The 22,193-nt window shown below is 44.9% G+C and overlaps 1 protein-coding gene across 2 annotated transcripts; it reads left to right on the forward strand.

Annotated features, from left to right (window-relative positions):
• Positions 1-260: 260 nt before the first annotated feature.
• WNT5A (Wnt family member 5A) lies at positions 261-15,149 on the forward strand. 2 transcript variants are annotated; one of them, XM_040568720.1, is made up of 5 exons: positions 261-1,302; positions 4,081-4,214; positions 5,382-5,647; positions 10,504-10,796; positions 12,286-15,149. In XM_040568720.1, the coding sequence occupies exons 1-5, from the start codon at positions 1,297-1,299 to the stop codon at positions 12,742-12,744; spliced, it is 1,158 nt and encodes a 385-aa protein (XP_040424654.1). In that variant the 5' UTR covers positions 261-1,296; the 3' UTR covers positions 12,745-15,149. The 2 variants fall into 2 exon arrangements, with proteins under 2 accessions (XP_040424654.1, XP_040424655.1); XM_040568721.1 differs by lacking the exon at positions 261-1,302 and adding an exon at positions 3,411-3,673.
• The last annotated feature ends 7,044 nt before the right edge of the window (positions 15,150-22,193 follow it).

Raw genomic sequence — 22,193 nt, forward strand, 5'->3', positions numbered from 1 at the left:
CGCGCAGCAGTACCCGGCGGGGCCGGGGCACCACCCCGGGCCTCGAAGCGGCCGCAGCAGCCCTGTCGATCCCCGCCCGCCCCGGGGCTGCAGCGGCGTCCCGCTCGCTGCCATACAGCTTTAAAATCCAGCACTGGCTGCAATAGGTCGGCTCCGAGCGCATGCGCTCCGCTGGAAGTTTTTCGGCTGCCGTTGGCTCTCCAACTTTTTTTTTTATTTTTCATTCTTCCTTTTTTTTTTTTTTTTTTTTTTTTTTTAGCAGTTTTAAGCAGGGGGGTGAAGAGGAGAGAGGGAGAGACCCGGGGGGAGCCGGGCCGGCTGCAGCGGGCGGGGGGCAGAGCCGAGGAGGACGGGCCGCCCTCGCCGCCCTGCGTCGCTCGCTGCCCGGCGCTGGGGGCTTCTGCCCACGATGGATTGGGGGAGCCGCAGCTCCTGAAGCCCCGGACTTCTCCCCTCCCCCGGCCCCTACTCGCCTTGCAGGATCAGTTGCCCCCCTAAGACAGATACACGCGTGCATAAGGGTCCCCCTCCCCCTTCCTTGGTTGTACAGAAACTTTTTTTTTTTTAAAGTTGGGCTCTTTTTTTTGACTTTTTTTTTTTTCCCCTTTCCTTCTGTGCGTAAAATGGAGGGAGCCAGCCCGAGGATGGCTCTGCAGCCGCGGACGCCCGGCTCCGCAGCTCCCAGCCTTTAAGCGAAGCGAAGGGAGGCGGCCGGGGGGGGGAGCCCTGCGCCCGCTCGGCTCCGCTCGTCCCCCCCTCACCCGGTCCGCGCGGGGCCGCGCAGGGTGCGCGCCGCCGGGGGCCGGGTGGGAGCGCGGGGAGCCCCGCGGCGGCAACACCTGGGCTGGTGGGACGGATCGTCGCCCGCGGCGCTTTCGCTGCCGCTTGTGAAGATTTTTTTATTTGCTTCCGCGCAATCACGCCCACGGGCGCTGTGTGCGTGTGTTGGGTTGGCTTTTTTGTTTGTTTGTTTGGCTTTTTTTTTTCCTCCTTCTTCTGGTGGTGGAAAGCCCTAATTACTGCGATTGCTGATGGACCTTGGAAAGAAGGCTGCACTGGTGCCCCGCTCCGCAGTCGGACACGCTCAGCCTGCGCCGGACAGCGCGGCCGCTCCGCCGTCCCCCGCCAGCTCCGCGGCCCCCGCGCTCCCCCGGCAGCCGCCGCCGCCGCCGTCCGCTGCCTGGGAGGGAGGATACCGCCCGGCTCCTGCGAGCCAGGATTTTACTTTCGCCTCGCCCTTTCCCCCCCTGCTCTGCTTGGATTACTTGGCTGCTCTCGCTCGGTGATCCCGCGGCGATGGAGGTGAGTCCGTGCGGGGCCGGGAGCCCCCGCACCCACGGGGGGCGCGCAGGGCGGGCGGCACCTCCGCGGGGTGCGGGACCCCGGCCGCGGGGCGCCCCTCGCCCTCCTCCCCCGAGCCGCCGCCGGGAGCTCCCACCTCTGCGCCCTCACTCGCAGCTCCCCGCCTGGAAAAAAGCTCCTTGATTTTTCCTTTTTTTTTTTTTTTTTTTTTTCATTCTGTTTTTCAATTTTCCCCCTGAAGAGAAGCTGCCCGCCGCAAGGACACTTGCTGGGCAGGCTCTGCCCGCCGCGTCCCGGTGCATCTCTCTGGCAGCGGCTCCCAAGGCGAGTTAAAGACATCTTTCCAAACTTCCCAAACTTTCCTGAGGAGGATCGCTATGGAGGAGCTCAACGTCGGCGCTAATGGTGGCCTGTACCTTTAAGGAGAGCTGGCTGGGGGCCAGCGGAGGACCCGGAGTCACCCCCCCCCTTCTTCCCCCCCTTTTAATTTTATTCTAAGTTTCTGGAGATTATCACTCTGCATCTGCAGAGGGTCCCGCCTGGGTCAGAGCGGAGGAGCGAGGCTCCTCGGGTCCCCTCGGCGCTGCGAGGACTCCATGTTGGAAAGCCTGTTGGCTTTTTGTTGTTTGTTTGTTTTTAATTGTCAGTTGGATGCTAAATCGGTTGCACTCGGAGGGTCACGGAGAGTTCAGCAGGGCCGGGGAACGAGGCTCTCCCCCGGGCCGGGGGTGCGCGGCCGGCCCCGGGGAGCCGCGGCCGGGAGCCGGGCTGGGAGACGGGGGGCGCCCGGCTCCCCGACCGCCCGGAGGGGCTGCCAAAGCCGCGGCCGGGAGCAGGGGGCGACCGGGGGGGGCTTCCCTGCGGAGCCGGCCCGCGGTTTACAGCCCCCCGGAGCCGGGGCTCTGGATGCCGCCTTCCCGCAGGTAGTGCTCCCAGAAAACCAGATGCCTTCGCAGGCTTTCCAGACACCCCGTGTAAAACAGGATCACAGGCGAGCCCGCGGCTGCAGGATCTGTAAAAGCCTCCCTTTTCATCTCAGCAAAGAGCAATGGCTCCGCATGGGGTGCATTAAATACCCAAAACCAATCTCGGCGGCCCTACAAAGTTGAAAACGGTGCCTCACACTCCTGATAGCCAATACAGCCGGCGAATTCCGCCCTACCTTTTTCTCTCTCTTTTTTTTTTTTTTTTTCCTCTTTTTGTTTTTGATGGCAGCTTGTCAGCCGGAGGGGCCGGACCCCCGGGCGCAGGTGCCTCCTCCCGCCTGGCCTCGCCGCCTCGGGAGGGCGAGGAGGGCGACAGCGGCCCGCTGCGGGCCGGGAGGTGCCGTCGGAGGGGCAGCAACCGCCCGGCCCCAACGCCTCCCGGGGCGAGGCCGCCCCCTGTTGGGAGCGGGGCGCCAGGGCTCCCCGGGGGCCGCCGGGCCGGGGCTGGGCGCTCAGGGCTGCGGCAGGGCCCAAGGGGACACCCGGGTCCCTTAGAAGGGGAGGGCCGAGGCAGCGAGGCTTTGGCCCCAACGTCCCGGCCCCGCCGTTCCCCGCAGGCACCGAGCTGGGGGTCTCCGAACCGTGGCACTTCTGTGGTGTTAGCTTCAAAGCTCCTGGTTCAAAAACAGCAAAGCAAACCGAGAAAACCCCCAAAGCACCACCACACCTTGGCGTTTGGGTGCCGCAGCGAGCTCCAGCCACACCTTGCCCAGCCCCGGCTCTCGCACCTCTCCCGGCACCGCCGGGGTCCTGCTGCCGGACCCCGGGCCCCGCCGCGGGCAGCAAGGAGCCGGGACCACCCCCCCCCCCCGGGCTGTGCAGCCCCCCCAGGGGGCGGCCAGGGCCGGGGAGGCTTCGCCCAGGGCTACGCGGGCTGCCGGCTGCCCTTCCCCACGCGTGTCCAGGCAGGTTCCGTGGCAGCCCCAGTCTTCTCCCGACCCTTCGCAAACAGAAAGAAATTAGAATTAAGAACACCTTTGCTTCGGCGTTAAGGGCTTTTTGAGAATGAATAGGGAGCCCCCAAGTGTCGAAATGTCTTTTTTTTTTTTTTTTTCCCTCCCTTCCAAGGGGAGGGGAAATAAAAAAAACTTGAATGGCACTGTTTAGCGAGTTAAAGAGTCCCGTGTGAGGACGCAGGCGGAGATCGCGGGACCTGTCGGGGGAAGCGTTTGGCTCCCCAGCCGGCCTCCTACTCACTGTGGGGCCGCCGCTTGGGGCTCCTTGCCCCCCCCCCCCCCCCCGGGCCAGCGACCCCAACCCCGACCCCAACCGGTCCGGGCGCTGCCGTCGGGGCTGTCACCGCAGCGCCAGCGCAGAGCGGGGGCTGCGGTGACCGGCTCCCCCCGTCCCGCTCGGATGCTGACTCCGGAGCGGGAAGCAATGGGGTAATGCCCGGCACTGGGGCAGCGGGGGGAGCAGCGACGGGACCCCCGGGACCCCTCCGTGGCCGCCCCGTCCCGTCCCGTCCCGGGCAGGGTGCGGGGGGCGGCGGGGCAGGGGCCAGGCGGCACGGGTCGCCGTGCGGCCGCCCCGGGAAGGCGGTGTCCAGGTTTGGGGGGGCGTGGGTGGGTTCTGGAAGGGTTTGGGGGAGCGTGGGTGGGTTCTGGCCGGGGGTGGGTTGTGCCCGCTGGCGCGGCAGCCGCGACCTGGCACCGAAGCCCCGGCGGGGAGAAGGGCAGGCGAGTCAGCGTCAAGTTAAAAGGGGCCCGGATACTTCCGTTGTTTAAACTTGAATGCTCGAAAATGGTCTGAGAAGCAATAAACAATCTGATCCTTTTTCTCCCCCCTGTAGAAATCCACTGCAGTATTAATCCAAGGAGGTGCTTTGGGGACAGTTGGCAGTACAATGGCTTCTCAGTACCTCATAGTGGCTCTGGCCATCTTCTCCTCTTTTACCCAGGTTGTAATAGAAGCCAGCTCTTGGTGGTAAGCATCTCGTATCGACTTGATTTTAAAAGGGGGAGTCAAGTTTTGCTTGATTAAATGTCTATTTACTTCGTATGTGCTTTGTTTCTGGGGGAGCAGCGCATGAAGGAGACGGCAGGGGAGTCGTGTTTTAGCTGTAATACGTTGTGTAGTAAAGTGAACGTGTTTCTGGAGCAAACAGAATTGTGTAGGATCTCGTGTTGTAAAACTCAGTTTTTTAGAATGGTTTAAAGTAGATTCTCTTTGGGTTTGACCATCTTTAAATTTCTAGAATTGCATTCTTTTAAAGGAGTCATTTCAACTCCTGTAGACTAGATTTTTTTATGTATAAAAGAAAATATGGAATTACCACTGAAAAACTCTATTAGATTAAAATTTAGGTTTGAAGTTTTCCAATAAGCTTAATGCTTAAATGCTTATAAATATATTTTGTTACCAAAAAAGTACATTTTTGTTTCTGTTTTGGCAAATTATCTGTTTCTCTACAGTGTACGATGTGGGGAGTTCTTGAAATGGGTGTTTCTCCGCTGTTTCAATTGATCCTGTTGAGATTAATAGCCACTTTCTAATTGAAATATTGTGTGAAAAGTACTTTAAGAATTAAGAAAACAAAGTTGATTTTGTTTACGATGATTATACTTGCCTCTGTTTTTCCGTGTCATTTGGAAGAAGCTGGAAGTAGTCTATAGCAAGTTTCCAACTTCTGGCATGTTAAAGGTTTCCCTGTTTGTTTATGATAGAACAGATTGAAAATCCAGACCTAAATCTAAAATATGTGTTAATATAGAGTGGGTTTGGGGGGCTTTTTTTGTTTTTGCTTTATGTATTTTCTGGCCTTGCTGCTGTTTGTGGCTTCTGTTATTTTTACTACGTCCATTTGAGCTAGTGAAAGATTGCCTAGTGCAAGTCTTCCAAGTCTGTGTCTTACTTCAGTCCCTAATGTATGGTGATAACCACATGGATAGGACATAATAACTTCTGTACTGTCTTTAAAATAAGTTTCATATTTATGTGTTCTTTGTTGTTTTTTTTTTTGTTGTTGTTAATTTTTTCCTCATCTTGATAGCAAAAACAGGAGGCTCAATGCTTATAAACAATACAGTTCTGTTTGGGATTTATAGACTTTTTTTGTCTTCTCTTTATTAATCGAAATTTTTCTTTATGCAGGTCTTTAGGGATGAACCCTATGAACCCCATGAACCCTGTTCAGATGTCAGAGGTATACATAATAGGAGCCCAGCCACTATGTAGCCAGCTAGCAGGGCTTTCCCAAGGACAGAAGAAACTCTGCCAGTTGTATCAGGACCATATGCAGTTCATTGGAGAGGGTGCAAAGACCGGCATTAAGGAATGCCAGTATCAGTTCAGACATAGAAGATGGAATTGCAGCACTGTGGACAACAACTCTGTTTTTGGCAGAGTCATGCAGATAGGTAGGAAGCAACATCTTTACGATTAAACTCTAGTCTAAGGATATGTATGGCACATAATGTTCTGCACTTGAAGCTCTTGCCAGGTTCTTACTGCACACTGTATACAATCAAGTGTTTTTAAAAGTTGGCAAAGGAGTTAAATTATTTTTAGCTGGAGGTGATTTACCACCACTGTCCAGCCATGTCTGTTGGAAAACAAAGTAGGAATATACATCTGCATATGGGAATACACTAGAAAGGAAAATGTGTCCCTGGCATCTCCTTTTAGAAAACCTGAGACAAAATAAAAGAGAATTAAAAACAGCAGCGTCTTGTAAAATTAAAGATGTCCCTATCTAGTTCCAAAGTTAGTGGCTGCATAATAAATTGCTCTTGGTCTGGAGGTTAACTGAAAATTGCTGGTCTGTCTGTTAGTGTTTATAGGCAATTCCTTCTTGCTTATTTCCAGGTATGGTAACTTTTTTCTCTTTCTGAGGAAGCTAGGTTTGTGTTAAAAATAGCACGGAAGGGTAATCTCTTTGAAATCAGTTCTATCAGGGCAGAACGTGTGATTGTCCTTGCAACTTGCATTTGATGTAATCACGTAGCTGGTAGGAGAGACAGATTCCTGTTTAACTTCTTATCGCAATTTGGTGGGCACCCAACCCTTTCCCTATCAGATCGTCTTTGAAATGTGCTTCTCCAGTGTTCACGTGCTGCCTGCTTTTCCTGTCATTTAAGGAACTCGTTGTATTTTAAAGTCCTTGGCAAAATTTTAACTAGTGCTACTGAACTGGATCCATGGTGAAACCTTCCTCTGACTTCCCCAGGTCGGATTGCTGATACTGTGCAAGCAACTGGAAAAGCTCTGTTTCTCTGTGTGACAGTTTTGAACTTCTATGTTAGTGATCAGTGACTAACAAACTCAGCATTGCTTTTTACCTGGAGATCTAAAGAAAAGTTTTTATTTCAGCTTTTTTTCAGGCCTGCTTTAAAAAGGAGGGTTTTAAAATCAAATCCAAGCTAGGTTTATCAGTAAATGCATGAACTCCAGTAAAAGTTGAAGGAATACCATCAATTCATATTTGTTCTCAGTGTTTGTAAAAAGGAGTTTGTTTTTATTTGTCTGACAATCTCCAAATAAAATCTATTGCATAAAAGTATCTAATTGAAACAGCTGGTTTCAGACAAACAATCTTCCTTAGACTTTTTCCAAGCACAGTATTAACACCCCCCTGTAGAGTTTACTTTTTGCCCTACCTGAGCAGAAGTCTACTAGCATATGAAACATGAAAGAAAACTCTTTCTGTAGACCTTCCTGTTCTAATAATCTAACAAATGCCAGCAAAATAATCTGTTTGAAATTTGGGCCTTCACCTTCCATCCCTTATTTATTATTCAAGCAAGTGAAAATTAGCTCAAGGGGACTACTGGTGTGAAGAAATGTACAGGATCAGGCCCGTGAGTTGTGGTGTCTGTCTCCCAGAATAGAAGTTTCTGCCCTCCCAAAGTATGACAGATCTATTTAAAGTTGGTTTCTTTCAAGTTAAATAACTTTGCCGCACCCTTCTCCTGGATATGACTGCGTTAGCTGATGTCTACACAGCAATTTATCATGTAATTAAGCCACTTACTCTAATTGCAGATGGAAGCAAGGTTAATGGCCGTATTCAAGAGTTAAAGATCCTAAAGAGTGTATTCATTGAGAACAAGAAAGGTGTTGTCGGTACCAGTTGTATTATTTCATGCTGACCTTTCGGTAATGACCAGCTGCTCGTCCTCTGAGTGGAAGGAAAAATGGGTACTTTTAGAGCCTCATCCAATTTAACTTCAGCCTGCCTTATGCTGACTTGTCGAAGGCTGTCAGCATTTCCTTACTCTCACCAATGTGAGAAGATTGTAGCCGGGGACTGAATGCACGTAGTTTGGGAGGATTTTGTCATCCGAGCGAACGCTCTTGCTGGTTGCGCACAGAAGAGCGCCTAAGCAAAGCACTGACTGACAACGCAGTAATTACTGCAGCACATAAATGGACAGTCTTTCTTCCAGGATTTATCTGGCAAAGTTAGCTAAAGCTGTACAAATAAACCCAGCACTGGGTTTGGAAACTTGCTCTGTGGCTTATTGAACTGCAGAGTGTCAGGGCTTTTGTTCTTTGCTGATGGTTCCCAGGTCAGGCTGTGGTCCTCGCTGCCTTCCCCGCCTTGCGCCATCTCCTGGCTCTGTGGCAGGCCCGGGGCTGGCAGCACTTGGGCTTTCAAACAGCAAAGTGCTAACATGAAGTAAAATAACTGGATCCTCCCCCAGCAGCTCGCTGGAGTTGGGGTCCAGGCTATTCATGCCTGCTGCCTGATGCTGAATGCTTTTAAAATACAGGACAAAGAACATTTTGTATCTTATGGTCAGGTATATATATAAAAAAAAGTTCTGTTATTGCAGAACTATTCATATCAAGTGATATATCGAGGTTCAGCTCCTTGCTCTGTGGGTGGCTTCCTACAGAGTATGGATGTTGAACAGTTCCATTTCTATGTTTTGTATATGGGAGAGAAGGGACTCAAATGTGTTTGGAATGTGTGTTTCCTTGCCATGGCTACAATGGAGGGAAATGCTGGCCTGTGGGAAAAGACGGATTGGACAGTGAAGGAAAGCACAGTTGTGCCTAAAGACTTAAAAATAAATAAATAATAGAAAATTTAGAGTGACTTGTCCATGTGGAACCGTCACCCTTCATGCATTGCTGGGGTTGATGACTTCAGCCAGTGATGACTTGCAGCCTGTGGGGGCTTGAAGTCTGCTTCAGCACTTGATGTTATTTTATAATTTGCTTAAATGCTCACGGAGGGAGCTTGGGGGCAACTCGCTTTTCTGTACCCCAGCATTTTCTTCTCTGTCCCACTAAAAACAAGTTCTTTAAAATACACTCTGAGATAATAATTCATATTAATAATAATAAAAAAGTTAGCTTTATGGGATTAAATCCTGCAATAAACAGTATCGTTAACCATGTGAAAGCACAAGCTAACTAAACATGAAAAAGAATAAAATGGAAAGGAAGAGGTGAGTCCTGCGGTCCGAAGCAGACCATGTTTCTTTCCTCTAAATCTAGTGGAAATTTTGCTTAAGGAATTAATCCAGAAATGTGTGTTACAGAACAAACGGGAATGTTAAAATCTGTATGAGGTTCCCCCCGCTATAGTTTGCGTTAAACGCAAGGCATAAGTCAGCACATAAAGCCAAGTCTTTTTTTAACCAAAAAAGGCTGCTCCTGTAACCTTTTATACCCATAATTCATGTAAGTACTTTCCCAAGCAGGTGTCAGGGAGAATGGAGCATTGTAAGTAGGGGGCAAAGTGCTTCTCATCTTCCTTAAATGTGATCTTTCCCAACATGAGACTTTTGATTTTTCCCATCTAGAAACAGCATCTATTACTAGAATTAATCCAGTGGATGACAGCTGTTATATTAACAAAGCTGCTCTGAGTGTAGTGTCATCTTGATGTTAAATATGGACCAGACTGTGAATTATTTATGTTCCAGAAGTGCTCAAAAGATCCTATTAGATTTGGCCTATTATGGTAGGCCTTGTACAAACAGCTTCTGCCTCAAAATATTGCTGCCTAAATACATAGGATATGTCCAAAATGCAGCCTCTTAGAGCCCTAATTTTACGAAGGCCCATGCTGTTCCCTGAGAAACTTGTAAAATCAAGATTGGAAACTAGCTTGATCTATTGATTAGAATAAAGATTAGGAATAGAATTTAACTCATATAAATTGAAAATAACAAGATTATAGTTAGTCTATTCTTAGTCATTCTGGGAATCTTTCTTGGAAAAGACCCAGTGGGATGCTGTATCTTAAGATGAAAAGCAAACTGCAAGTGGGATCTCTGGTACAAGTTTTGTAGGGTGTTGTTTTTTGTTGTTGTTTGTTTGTTATTTTGGCTTGTTTTTGAAAGCCCTTCTACTTTCATTCAAAACTTGTGGCATTCTTGGAAAAGAGGGAAATTCAGGCTCTATGTAAACGTGTTTTTAGATACCATCAAGAGGGTGCTACTTAGCCAAGTCTTGCATTGTTGGGATTGTAACTTTTTCTTCCCCAAATTTGAAACTTGAGGTTTTAAAGGCATTTAAGGGCACCAGATACAGAATAAGACTTTCAAGGCCTGCTTGTGCCATGGGTTTTTTCTTTCCTGTAATTGGTAGAAACAATTGTCCATAGATTCACCTACCTGCCACATTGACAGGAGCTGGAGTGCTGGGCACTGAGCAGCTCGGGTTGTTTGTTAGGTTCGTTAGCCTCCTAGAGAAGTGGCTTGTGTGCAGAGTGAGAAGTGGCGTGTAATTCTGCTGTGCGTTTCTTTTGATACCAGGAGGCTTTGTAAAATGCTATAACTTTAAGTAAATCGGAGCAAGGGGGAGAAGTGCATAAATCATCTTTGAGAAGTAGTAATTTAAGAACCAGGCCTTTTAAAAGTTGCATTTACCATCTCTCTTTTCTGAAGGGCAGGGAGCCTACTTCCCTCCTCTCCTCTCCCCTCCCCGCCCCAGCAGGCAGGGCTGCCATGGCCTGGCTGGTGGCCTGCTCAGGGCCGCTGCCCTGCCACATCCCTCCTCCCAGCTCCATGCCTTCCCCAGTACCAACAAGAGGCAACTGCTCCTCACAAACACCTCATGTGCTCCTGTGGGATTGAGGATGGGGTTCATTTGGTGGGGTTGTTTTTGGAGTAGAGATTTTTGGAGGAGCACTGTTCAGGGTTACTCTGCCCTTCAGTAGGAGAATGAGTTTTGGAGGCTCCTGGAGGGTTCAGTCCCCTGGGTGGGCTGGGGTGGTGGATGAAGGTCCTCCCGTAACACCGCTCATCTTTCCGTGCAGGCAGCCGGGAGACGGCGTTCACCTATGCGGTGAGCGCGGCTGGAGTGGTCAACGCCATGAGCCGCGCCTGCAGGGAGGGCGAGCTCTCCTCCTGCGGCTGCAGCCGGGCTGCGCGGCCCAAGGACCTGCCCCGGGACTGGCTGTGGGGTGGCTGTGGGGACAACATTGAGTATGGATACCGCTTCGCCAAGGAGTTCGTTGACGCCCGGGAGCGGGAGAGAGTTTACCAGAGAGGTTCCTACGAGAGTGCCCGGATCATGATGAACCTGCACAACAACGAGGCCGGGAGGAGAGTAAGTCCCTCTTCCCCCCCGCGTCCCTCCCTTTGGGGAAAGCCTGGGAGGTCGTCTGCCACCAAGCTTGTCTCCGTTTCAATAGGCAAGACAAGAAAATAGAAAACGCAGGTATAGGTGGGTGAAGAGCGTATGAATTTATGTTGCTCTTGGTTGCCTTTCCCATGGAAGGACTGGGACCGGAGTGGGTTGCATTTTCCTCCACGCTGGTTCAGTAGAAGTGCCTAGCACGCTGCACACTTTCTGTACAATTTTATTAGTTTGTGTTTCCAGCTGGCGCTGTGTGTGCTAGAGAGAAGAGGGATGCACTGAGCCTCACCGTTTGGAATAGTGCTGTCGGATTGTTCCCACTTTTTTTTCCTGCTTTGAGGATGCAAAAAGCTCCTCCATATTATTAGAAAACATCATCTTCTATGGTTAAACATGTCTTTATGGTTTCTTTAATCTCAAGAATGCCTTAAATGAACGGGTGTAAACTTTTTTTTAATAGTCTGAATATGAAGAGCCAAAATCATTATTTTCCTAGAGCTTGATGTGCCAGAAATAGTCGGCTGGAGACTTTACACTTGTGTTTTAAGGTGAAGAAGGATGAAAGATAATTGAAAAGTAATAGTATTTAAATGTGAGAGGAGGGTGTCTGAAAGCAGTGGACAGGCCAATTTACCATTAGTGAGAAGAAAAATGACACTTTCACGGTTGCTTATGGAGACTAGCAGCTTTTTCCTTCCTCAGCCTCATCTTTGCAGTGCCATTTGGCAGCGCTGAGACTTTCTGTAACTGCTGGGTGGAAGTTGTCTACGGTATCATCTAATGTGTCAGACCCCAGGATTTTTGGGGCACCGTCAACACTGACTCTCATTTCTATTTGTACAGGGCAAATGAGTGATATTTCCCTGCCAAAGCTTTGTAAAGAGGATATTGCTGTGTAGCTCTGTCTTCCACCCATAGGTGTTTGGGGCTTTCTTCTTGGATGAAGTCTCTATTGCAGAGCAGTATTTGGGATAGGAGGAGAATGCTGAGCCAAGAGTAGACAATCAGCTGCAGCTGAGCCAGGAACAAGAGGAATCTTAACTCTTTCCCTAATTGAAGCCTCAAGCTGAGATCAATAGAGAGAGTAACTCGGATAGAAAATAAAGGGATGTTTTACATTTCTCAATGAAACAGCAAAATCCTTTGCTGGCGTGAGAGCAAATTCCTAAAATTTGAATGCAGCATGACTGATGCTGCTGTCTGGTCTGTGTGTGTGCTGCTATGGCTGTATGTGTGGTGGGGAGAGGCTGGCAAAAACTCTCCCCTCTCCCTTGCCCCCTTGTCTGGGTTAACAAGGGTGCATGGGGTGAGCTTGTACTCTGCCCTCCCACTGTATTGCAGGAGGAAGGAGGATGCTAGGAGAAGGGGGAAGGGGACAGAGAAATGAGGTGCATAAATGCTGACACAGTTACGCTAATCTTTCACCATCTTTTCTCCTTTCTCGCCCTGCCTTCTCCAGACTGTGTACAACCTGGCTGATGTGGCCTGTAAATGCCACGGTGTCTCTGGCTCCTGTAGCCTGAAGACCTGTTGGCTGCAGCTTGCCGATTTCCGCAAGGTAGGCGATGCCCTGAAGGAGAAATACGATAGTGCTGCTGCCATGAAACTCAACAGCCGGGGCAAGCTAGTGCAGGTGAACAGCCGCTTCAACGCACCCACTATCCACGACCTTGTCTACATCGATCCCAGCCCCGACTACTGTGTGCGCAATGAGAGCACTGGCTCCCTGGGTACCCAGGGCCGCCTTTGCAATAAAACCTCGGAGGGCATGGATGGCTGTGAACTCATGTGCTGCGGCCGGGGGTATGACCAGTTCAAGACGGTACAGCGAGAGCGCTGCCACTGCAAGTTCCACTGGTGCTGCTACGTTAAATGCAAGTTGTGCACAGAGATTGTGGACCAGTTTGTGTGCAAATAGGAGATGGACGAGGTGGGAGGAACTGTGGCCACCTGCCCGCAAGGGGTGCAGACCCCTCTCCCCTTCCACAGGACTATCTCCGCTTTATTTATAGAGTCCAACGAGTTGTTGTCTTCTTTTAAGGAAAATGAAAAAAAAAAAAAAAGAAAAAAAAAGGGCAGGGGGAAGGAAAAATTAAAAAAAAAAAAAGAAAAAAAAAAAAAGAGAAATGCAAAGGTTGCAAAGAGAAGTGCCTGGAACCCTCTCTGTGTCCATCCCAGAACTGTGTGCGGCTTATATTTTTGGCAATAATGGGGGAGAACCTGAGGATATTTATTTACAAAGTAAAACAAAAAATTTGACTTTTCTTTAAAATTATAGAGTAGTTTGAGGGGAAAATCCAACATATCCGAATTTAGTCCCATGGGACATAATACATGTGCAGTAGGCAGAGCAACCATGTAATGTGCTTGGGATGTTAAAACAATCCTTATGGATGTGAGGAACATACAAACCTGTCCGTGACTTCTAATTTCAGACACTAGTAGTTATCAAAATAGGGTATATAGAGCTGTTCAGTACAATTAGGGCTCTGTAAATAAGGGGTGGTATATTCATCATGAAGTGCAGTGTCAGTTGCATATCTGAATGTGCCCGCTTAAGTATGCGATGTCATTGGAGGGTAAAGAGCAAAGGATCATAAAGGCTTCAACTGCGCTATTCCTGACTCACTGAATTTGGCTCCAGAACCTACCGAGACCAAAAAAGCAAAAAGACACAAAAAGTCTGCCTTGATGAATAGCATAAATATTCCGCAAGGGAGAATTTGACCTTATTAGCTAATTGTGGCATTCAAGTATCTCATCTCACAGAGCAGCATATCGAGAGCCAACAAGGTGCTGGTTGTGTGGGGCACTGCAGCCTGGTGGGAGGGTGGCTGCGTACTTGCAGGCAGCGAAGTTGCAAGCTTGCAAAGTTGCAGTCTCCCAGCCTGGAAAGCCCTTTGAAAACAGAATTCCCCAAATTTGAAAATGCCTTAAAAATGGTGTAATAGCTGGCTATCTTTCGAAACACAGCTTGACAAATAACTTCTCTAATTTTATGAGAGAAAATAAATCATTAGATATCCACTCTTGGAATGATTAATTTTTTTTTTTTTTTTTGCAGATTTTGGGAACGCTTTCACTTAAAGAGACAATAGTTTCATACTGTAATAACATTAACCGGCTATTATAGTTCAATGAAATGTTGCAGCAATACCAAATTTATCATTCTATGTCTTTAATACACATGCTTTAGGTAATATATAGCAGATATACACTACAACTGTTCAGACTATACGTGAGCAGTTACATATGTATGGGAAAACTGTGGTCTGCTGGTGTCTGATATTTCAAAGCTTTTTGTACATATATATTTTAATGATTTAAGAAATAATAAAACTTCTAAATTACAGGGGCAGTTCATCCCCCATTTTCTTTTCCAGATCTCTTCAGGTTTGTCGATGAATCTAACTTTTTTAATTATTATTATTTTTGAGAGCCTTTATAATTTGAGTTTTAAGGATTATCATGAAGAAATAAGCCTTTTTCCAGCTTCAGGACTTTCTTGGTCAGTTGTTAGAGGCAGCACCCTGCACTTGCATTGATACTGGTCTGGAGATACTTCTATTCCACTTACACTGTAGGGGCATCATTAGTTGCTGAAAGGAGACAACTTAAAACTCCAAAATGTGCTGCATTTGGCCCTTGGTTTTTAGTTTTTGAAATGGGAATTATTTGTTGAACAATATGTATTTACACAGGATTTCCTTATTGGTTCAGAGGCCTCCTTCCAGCTCAGTGCCATCCAACAAGTTCAAGAAGTTGGTTTTGCAGATACCAAGTGAGGAAAATCTTTCACTTTAGCCTAGTTGTACTAAAGCCTTAACTTTTCACAAGCCTATAAGCTGTATCATTAAGTTCATCTTGATCATTTATCAGCTTCTTAAATGGCGCTTTATTGCTCTTAATTTACTGTACAAGGACATATTTACCCCTCATCTTCAGATGTTTGCAAAGAATATCTTTAAAGTAAGATAAATAAAGCACTAATTCATTGAATATGTCACTTTTGGTTTTTATTATACAAAAACCATGATCATTTTTTTCATTTGCTGAATCACCTCTCTCTTGTTCCTTTTTAGTGACTTTTGTCTGAGCAGAACTGAATCTCATGATTCTAGCTATTAAAACACTATTTAATGTAAAATATTTTACTTGTCATTCAGATATGTAAATCTTCTATGTCCTTTCCTCTGTTCTGTACATTTAATGTACATATCTCTGTCTTGCGTGATTTGTATATTTCACTTTTTTTTTTTTTTTAAAAAGAAAGGATTATGCCATAATGGAAGATAGACTATAAAATAAAACTTTGGTTGTATATTGGGAAGTGGTTTTAATTATCTTTCAGAGGAGGATTTGTTAAAACAATGAACAGAGATGATTTTTAAATTTACTACATGGTAAAACAGGGAAGTGATTGTTTGCCAAACAAAGTACATCTCAAAAATTTATTTCTATATTAAGAAGGAATACAGAGGTAACTACTTTTTAAGTAGAGGGAAGAAAACAACAACAAAAAATCCCAGCCCAAATCCCTGTGAAAGTGAGCTAGAAAGCATTTTAGGGATGGGTTAGATGGGTTAAGGGCTTTGTTGGCAGTGGGTAGGGACTGGGGTTAATGCTGCTTGTGTGGAAATGGCTTCCAGGGCTTGCTGTAGCAACTCTGGGGCAGTGTGACCTGATGCTGCAGACAACTTCCTCACATAATCCCGGTGGTGGCAGCAGGATCCTCCTGTGGTTTCCGAGGCGAATAAGATTTCAGGACTGGGTTTTGTCCGGTTTGCGCTGTGTGCGTGGTTTCTGGGGGTTAGGTTCCCCCAGCCTGATGCACAGAGGCTGACACAAGGGAAGCTCACCCATTTGTCCTCAGACTTCTTGCTCAGAAATGGAGTGTGTGGGCAGAAAGCAGCGAGTCCCTAAAAAATGCAAAGTATTGGTAGCAAGGAAGTAAAACAGAAAACGAAAATTTACATAAAAACCAAGCCTTCTGTTTTGAGACTGATTTTTCTTTGAACTGATTTCCTAAATAAATCTCTATTTATTGTTTTATTTTTTTTGTGCTGTAGAGAGCATCATGAATTAGTGGCCTTTTCTACCACTCTTTTGCTGCTTTTCTTCCTTTTCGCTTTCTCTTTCTCTTTTTCCTTTTCCTTTTTTTTTTTTTTTTTTTTTTCCCAAGGATAACCTTCTAACGTATCAAAACTCCTTCTGGCTGCCAAGAATGTATTATCCCACAAACCAGTAGACCAACATCGTGTGTTTAAATAGCGATTCTGGGCAAATGCAACGTTCTGTGGTCCTATTACTGACATCTGGTTCAGTTTTCCTTCACTTGTATATTGACCAGTATTCTTTATTGCAAAAACACAGCCCCTATTTAGGAAAGTCAGCATTTTTTTGGACTGGATTGTATTCAAACTCTTCCCAATAACAGAAAAGTTACCAAAAATTTCTTTATTGGCAGCAGTAAATAACTGTATTCAAAATAGTCATTATGGGCTCAGATACAAGAGAATTGTTTTTAATTTGCAGCAAAGTTTATCTGTTTAATTTTGTTAAAAATGCTGTTAACCCTGGATTTGAATCTTGTATTTTTAGTGATCTTCTCAAACCTTTGTGTCCGGTTATGGATTTGCCAATACGAATACTCACCCTGTCTTTGCAAAATGTTGAAGCCACAGGTGTTAGCAGGAAGAAAACCAGGGACAGGGAGTGAACATGAAGAAGTGAATGGCAGCCTCGAGTCAGGCACCACATGCAGAAAAGAGCACCAAACCCCTTCCTTTTCTTAAGGACATGTTTCATGTTTACATGTTTCATGACCTGACAGAGACGATACAGAACTTGTAGAAATTGGTACTGAAGCTGGCAGAAAGACTGCTTTCCTTTTGGGTAAGGGTTCTTGAGAGATAATTTCTAAACCATTAAGATGTTCTTTGTAAAAGAGTGCTTTTGCTGAATCAGGAAGGACACTTTTTTTTTTTTTTTTCCTTCTGAACTATATTCTAGGGGAAACTGTAAGAAAAAAGGGGAAAAATAAAAGTCTCTTAAATATATGTATATATTAATATATATATTATGTATGTAGTTGTTGACTGTGTCAGTCCTAAAATTGCTTATCTATAATTTAAGTCAGTTTGGAAGGCAGTCCAGATCTGCTCTTTCACTCTTCAAACTGTGTTTAAGATCCTCAACAGCCAGAAGAGAAGAGAAGAGTGGAAAGAGAAAAGAGAAGAAAAGAAAAGAAAAGAGAAAAGAGAAGAAAAGAAAAGAAAAGAAAAGAAAAGAAAAGAAAAGAAAAGAAAAGATAAGAAAAGAAAAGAGAAAAGAAACGACAAGAGAAAAGAGAAGAGAAGAGAAGAAAAGAAAAGAAAAGAAAAGAAAAGAAAAGATAAGAAAAGAAAAGAGAAAAGAAAAGAAAAGAAAAGAAAAGAAAAGAAAAGAAAAGAAAAGAAAAGAAAAGAAAAGAAAAAAGAAAAAAGAAAAAAGAAAAAAGAAAAAGATAAGGAAAACATTCTCCCCTACTAAAGGCTCATATGTATCTGTTGATGTTGCAGTGGGAGAAACTAACCATGGAGCAGTGCAGTGAGGGGTTTGTACGTGGAATTTTGTTTTTTTAAAAGGTGTGATTATAAAAATCAATCTCTTATTTGCTGCTATTATATGAGGTGTGCATTTGTATATACTCTGCTGGTATTTTCCAATTGTGTTGGCCAAATTCTGCTTTTAGTTATGGTTAGGCATCTCTCCTGACTTTGGTGGTGTCATATGAGCCTGACATTTTTCGACCAGACGTGAAGGCCCCCCCTGCTCAAACAGAATGCGTATGAAATATATCAGCCTTTCTTCTGCTGGCTGGTTATTTAAACATGGGTAACTGAATTATTGTGAAACAAATTCTGGGACTGCAGCTGCAAAAGCAGTAATACAGTATATTTGTAGTGATGTTTCTACGCCATACCTCCTAATTTCCCGGTTGATTTCCAGTGCAGACAGAAAGCCTAGAATGCATGTGGTATGTTCGTCATTATACAATTTATAAGCGCAAAATAATAATTTGTTGTCAATTAGTGTTTCTATTATAGAGATACAATCAGGTAGTTTGGGCTCTCATGGTGTTTTTTTTAAGGATCTTGTATCTGTGACTATATTGAACATCGCTAGCTAGGAGCATTGCTGAGCGGTGTGATGCAAAGTTGCTTTTGGTAATGGCTCTGAAACACAGGATCTGCAGTGTGAATGTTGGTACACTGTATGCTTTTATAGCCAATGTTGGTTTACGTTGTGTTGTCTTTCCCAGCAGTCCTGCTTTCTCAAATGGTAATTGAACAGCAGCAGTCAAAATACTCAGCTGACGGAGGACCCCTGAACACTCCATAGGCAGCTATTCAAACACTTTCTGAACTGGTTTGACCCATTGCTGATTTATTCCAGATCCATTGCAAGGAATTCAAAAAATGCAAACCAAAGCGTAGAGTTTATAGTGTGTCTCACAGTTCTTTTTTGGTTTTGTTTTTATAAGGCAGCCCATTCCACAATTTCTTTTTTTTTTTTTTTTGTTTTAAATAATTACTTTTTGAAAGTCCTTCTCTGGGCAGCACAGCCTGAGTGAAGGAACACAAGATGATGACCTCTGTGCAGTTCCTCAGGTGACCCCTGGTCCCAGTGCCAGTTGGCATTGCGAGGGCACCTTGCAGAATGCAGCACCCTCACTGGTGCCCTCTGCTCCCCTGGCCGATAGCAGTGCAGCAGCTGCAGCTCGCCAGGCTTTACAGTGTTGGCTGCTGCCTGCTGCCTCTTCTATAAGGGAAACAAGCCCAGCTCCTGGGAGGTTTTCCTGTTGTTCTTCATAAACGAACTGCAATCTTTACACAACTTTTCTTAAGTAAGGGCTAGGATTTGTTTTCCTTGGCTGTTGATTTCAGAAGAGCTAATGCTTGGTAAGTGCTTTTTTTTTCCTGTTTTTTTTTTTTTTTTTTTTTTTTTAAAAGACTTCTCAAGTACCTCTTTGCTTTGTAAATCAGCAACCTTAAAGTAGTAAAGAGTAATCTCTAAGCAAACTGGAAATGGCCATTGCTTGGAGCAGGGAGATTCAGAGCATTAATGCTGTAAAATACTCTTCAGCTATGTTTTTGTGTTTTTCTTTGGTGATAGGCTTCACGGCATGAAGAGAGTTGTTACTCAGCAAGACGTGAACTGGTGAACATCAGAAGAAAAAACAGGGAAAAGACCAAGTTATGGTGGGCAAATGTGTTGTTAGCAGACATTGTTGGAGTTACTTGATAGTCATAGAAAACTGCAGGTTTGCCTATTTCTAGACAGAAGTATTCCCTTGGTGATATGCTTATCTCACGTAGTACATTTGTGGGTAAAAAGCCTGTATGTGAATCAAGTCTGAAGACTTAATGAACTGAAAGTAAAACCATAGCCAAAGAAACATCTCCAAAAACACTATAAAGTAAATGAATAATGCAAGATGTGTCAAATCAATACTTTGAACGTTAGTGTTGTTACAGCTCTTAAGCAGGCAAATGGTTACTTCTGTCAAAGATAATATGTCCATTTTTAGGCCACGGTGCCGTTTGATTTATACATGTACAATGAGAGAAATGCTAATGATAGTAGTCTGGGAACAATTCCCAGGTAGTTACATGCATTATGTGGAATGCTGGATAGTTACAAATACCTGCAATCCTCAGTATGCATGATGATGTGCTTGTACCTGGAAATACATGATACTTTTTTTTTTTTTTAATCTTTTCAGAAGTATTGTGTGTCATGATTTGCGTTGCATTATACATAATTACTTATTTTTTTGTCTATGCCCTTCTGGTATATGTGGGAATGACTGACAAAACTTAGGGGGAGACTGCAACACTTTGGTGTAAAAGGCAGTGAGAAATACTGTACACAGCCTAGGCAATATGAGGTGAAATCTTTTTCACCCTGATTTTGTCTCCTGTAACAAGGAAGTACATATAGATCCTGCATGACAGATGCTTTGGAAAAGGATGACAGGAGGACTGCTTCAATGGAGGGCATAATTCATTCATACTAAGCACAAGGCCTGATCTACTACTGTTGCCTTTGTAATGCCATTTGCATGCAATATATATTTCTATATGAACATGTCAAATTCCAAGATCTTAACTCAAATGTAAGGTCTCTATTACAGCAGATTAAAAGCAGAATAACTCTAAAGAGACCAGATGTAATAAGAAGTGAATATGTGCCTTGTTCTTATATTTTAGTGGATTTTGTTGTTACCTTGTTAAGATTCAAACGTCTTCAGGATTTGGCTGGCTGAAATGACAGATTAGTCATTGTGGAGGATTCTGCGGATAACACATCACATTCTTTTTGAGGGGATGATATATGCCTTTTCTGGAGGGCATTTTTATCATAGAATCTGCTTTAATTTGTAACTTAGTTTCTGATGCTCTCTGTGGTTAGAGAATATGTGGAAACATCTATGCCTTGTGTAGACTCTGTCATCTCTCATATCTGATTGTCCTCCTTGGTGGTGTATATTTGGAATACTTTAAGTTACTATGGCTTTTCTAGTTTAACGCTTGACTTTTGGAAGTAGAGATCTTGAAAGATCCCTGGCTTGTGGACCTTACTGTACAAGATCTATTGCCAAGTTCAGGAGAACTACTTAGTATAACTAAGAGTGGCAAAATGTAAATGTTTATGTGAGGTGCCAGCTTGACTTTATCTTTAAAAAGCCTAGATGAGCAAGGTTAGGAAAAGACACGTGTTTTCTTCATCTTTCTCTCATGAAGAGACATCATCCTCCATTCTTAGATGATCTTCTGGAAGGAATAAAAGATCAGTGTCAAATGGTAGCCAGCTCTTTCTCTCTGTCATGATCCTACTGTACTTTTATTATAGATTGAGATCCTAAGGCTATGCTGATCTGCTACATGATTATAAAATGCTCCAGGACACCTGTGTAAATAGCAAACAGAGAGGCTTTTTGCAGATACTCCATCATAGATAAGTGGCTCAAAGAAGTAATGTAGGATGCCAGCTGTAAACCTCTGTTACACATACTATGTATTTTTGGAAATATTGTTTATTATGAGAAGTACAGAAGCTGTTTCTCAAGACATAATTTTTGTAAGGCTTGCATATCTAAATATTAAATTTGCAAATGTTAAATAGAGAAGCATTAGAGAAACCACTAAATCAATAGCTTCACATTCCTCATTTCTGATTCTAAAGCTGAGTTTCTTAAATGTTGCTCTGCTAACACTCAATTCTGTGTGCTCTTTAAGCCTCAGAGGAACTATGCAATCCCTCAGTCCTGGCCCTCTCTGGGTGTAGATCTCAACCAGAGATCTTTAATGGTAACAGATGTTTGTTGGAATCCTCCTCAGGGCGCTGATGTTCTGGGTCAGGAGCTTGTGGTGTTAATCAAAGCACACTGTCCATCAGTGCCAGCTCAGGATCTGTCCCTCTTATGGGACTGAGGTTTTTGGGGTGGTAATGCTGGTGCAAGATTCCAAAGGGATAAAATCAGCAGGAACTCTCCTATCTCAACTCCATCCCACAGTAGGGGTGTCCTAGTACAATTAGCTTGGCTTCCATTAGTAACAATAGACTGGAATACTGGAATCTGTATTCCTCCCTCTTCTCTCTCTCTCTCTCTCTCTCCCTCTCTCTCTCTCTCTCTTTCTGTCCCTCTCTCTCTCTGCACTCTCTGCATCTGTCTGTCTTTCAAAAAGGTCCTTGGTGGGTATACTTCTGGGCTTCCAAAGTTCACAGTTCTCAGATTCCTGAAAAATATATCCCCAAAATCTACAGAAAAGTGTGCTGATTAGGTCCCCCCTTTGTACTTCCCTAGGATGTTATGGAACTACAATGGTGAGTTGTTTTTTTCATTGTTTACCAGTACTTATGGGGGAAGGTTGTTTTTATGTTATTGCTTTTTAAGTGCTTAATAGGGCACCCATTAAAAATGAATCATGTCTTTGCTTCTGAAAATGGGGTGAGGAAAATAAAGACGAGTGTACAAAAATGTGGATGTGGCAATACTGGCATGATACAGTTCCTGTTTATATGTTTTTGTAGATAATTCCGCAGCCACACATCTGTAGTTAATAGTCTGTGTGTAGCTCGCTGGGCAGCTGACTGACCCAGGACTTCCCATGAAGTCAAGGTTTCCTTATCCAGCCATCTCTTGCAATGCAGTGAGGAATAAATGAGTCACGTGGGGCACTCCAGTCAAGCACCTCAATTAACAAGAAAGTGAAGAGTCAGTTCAACACTGTGGATGAAACTTCTGCTATAAAGCAGCTGTGTACAAAGAAGTGATTTAGATTCCAGATACTTTGAATTTCTATGCACGTTTCTTAAACT

This window comes from Cygnus olor, chromosome 10 (assembly GCF_009769625.2).
Source record: "Cygnus olor isolate bCygOlo1 chromosome 10, bCygOlo1.pri.v2, whole genome shotgun sequence".
NCBI lineage: Eukaryota > Metazoa > Chordata > Aves > Anseriformes > Anatidae > Cygnus > Cygnus olor.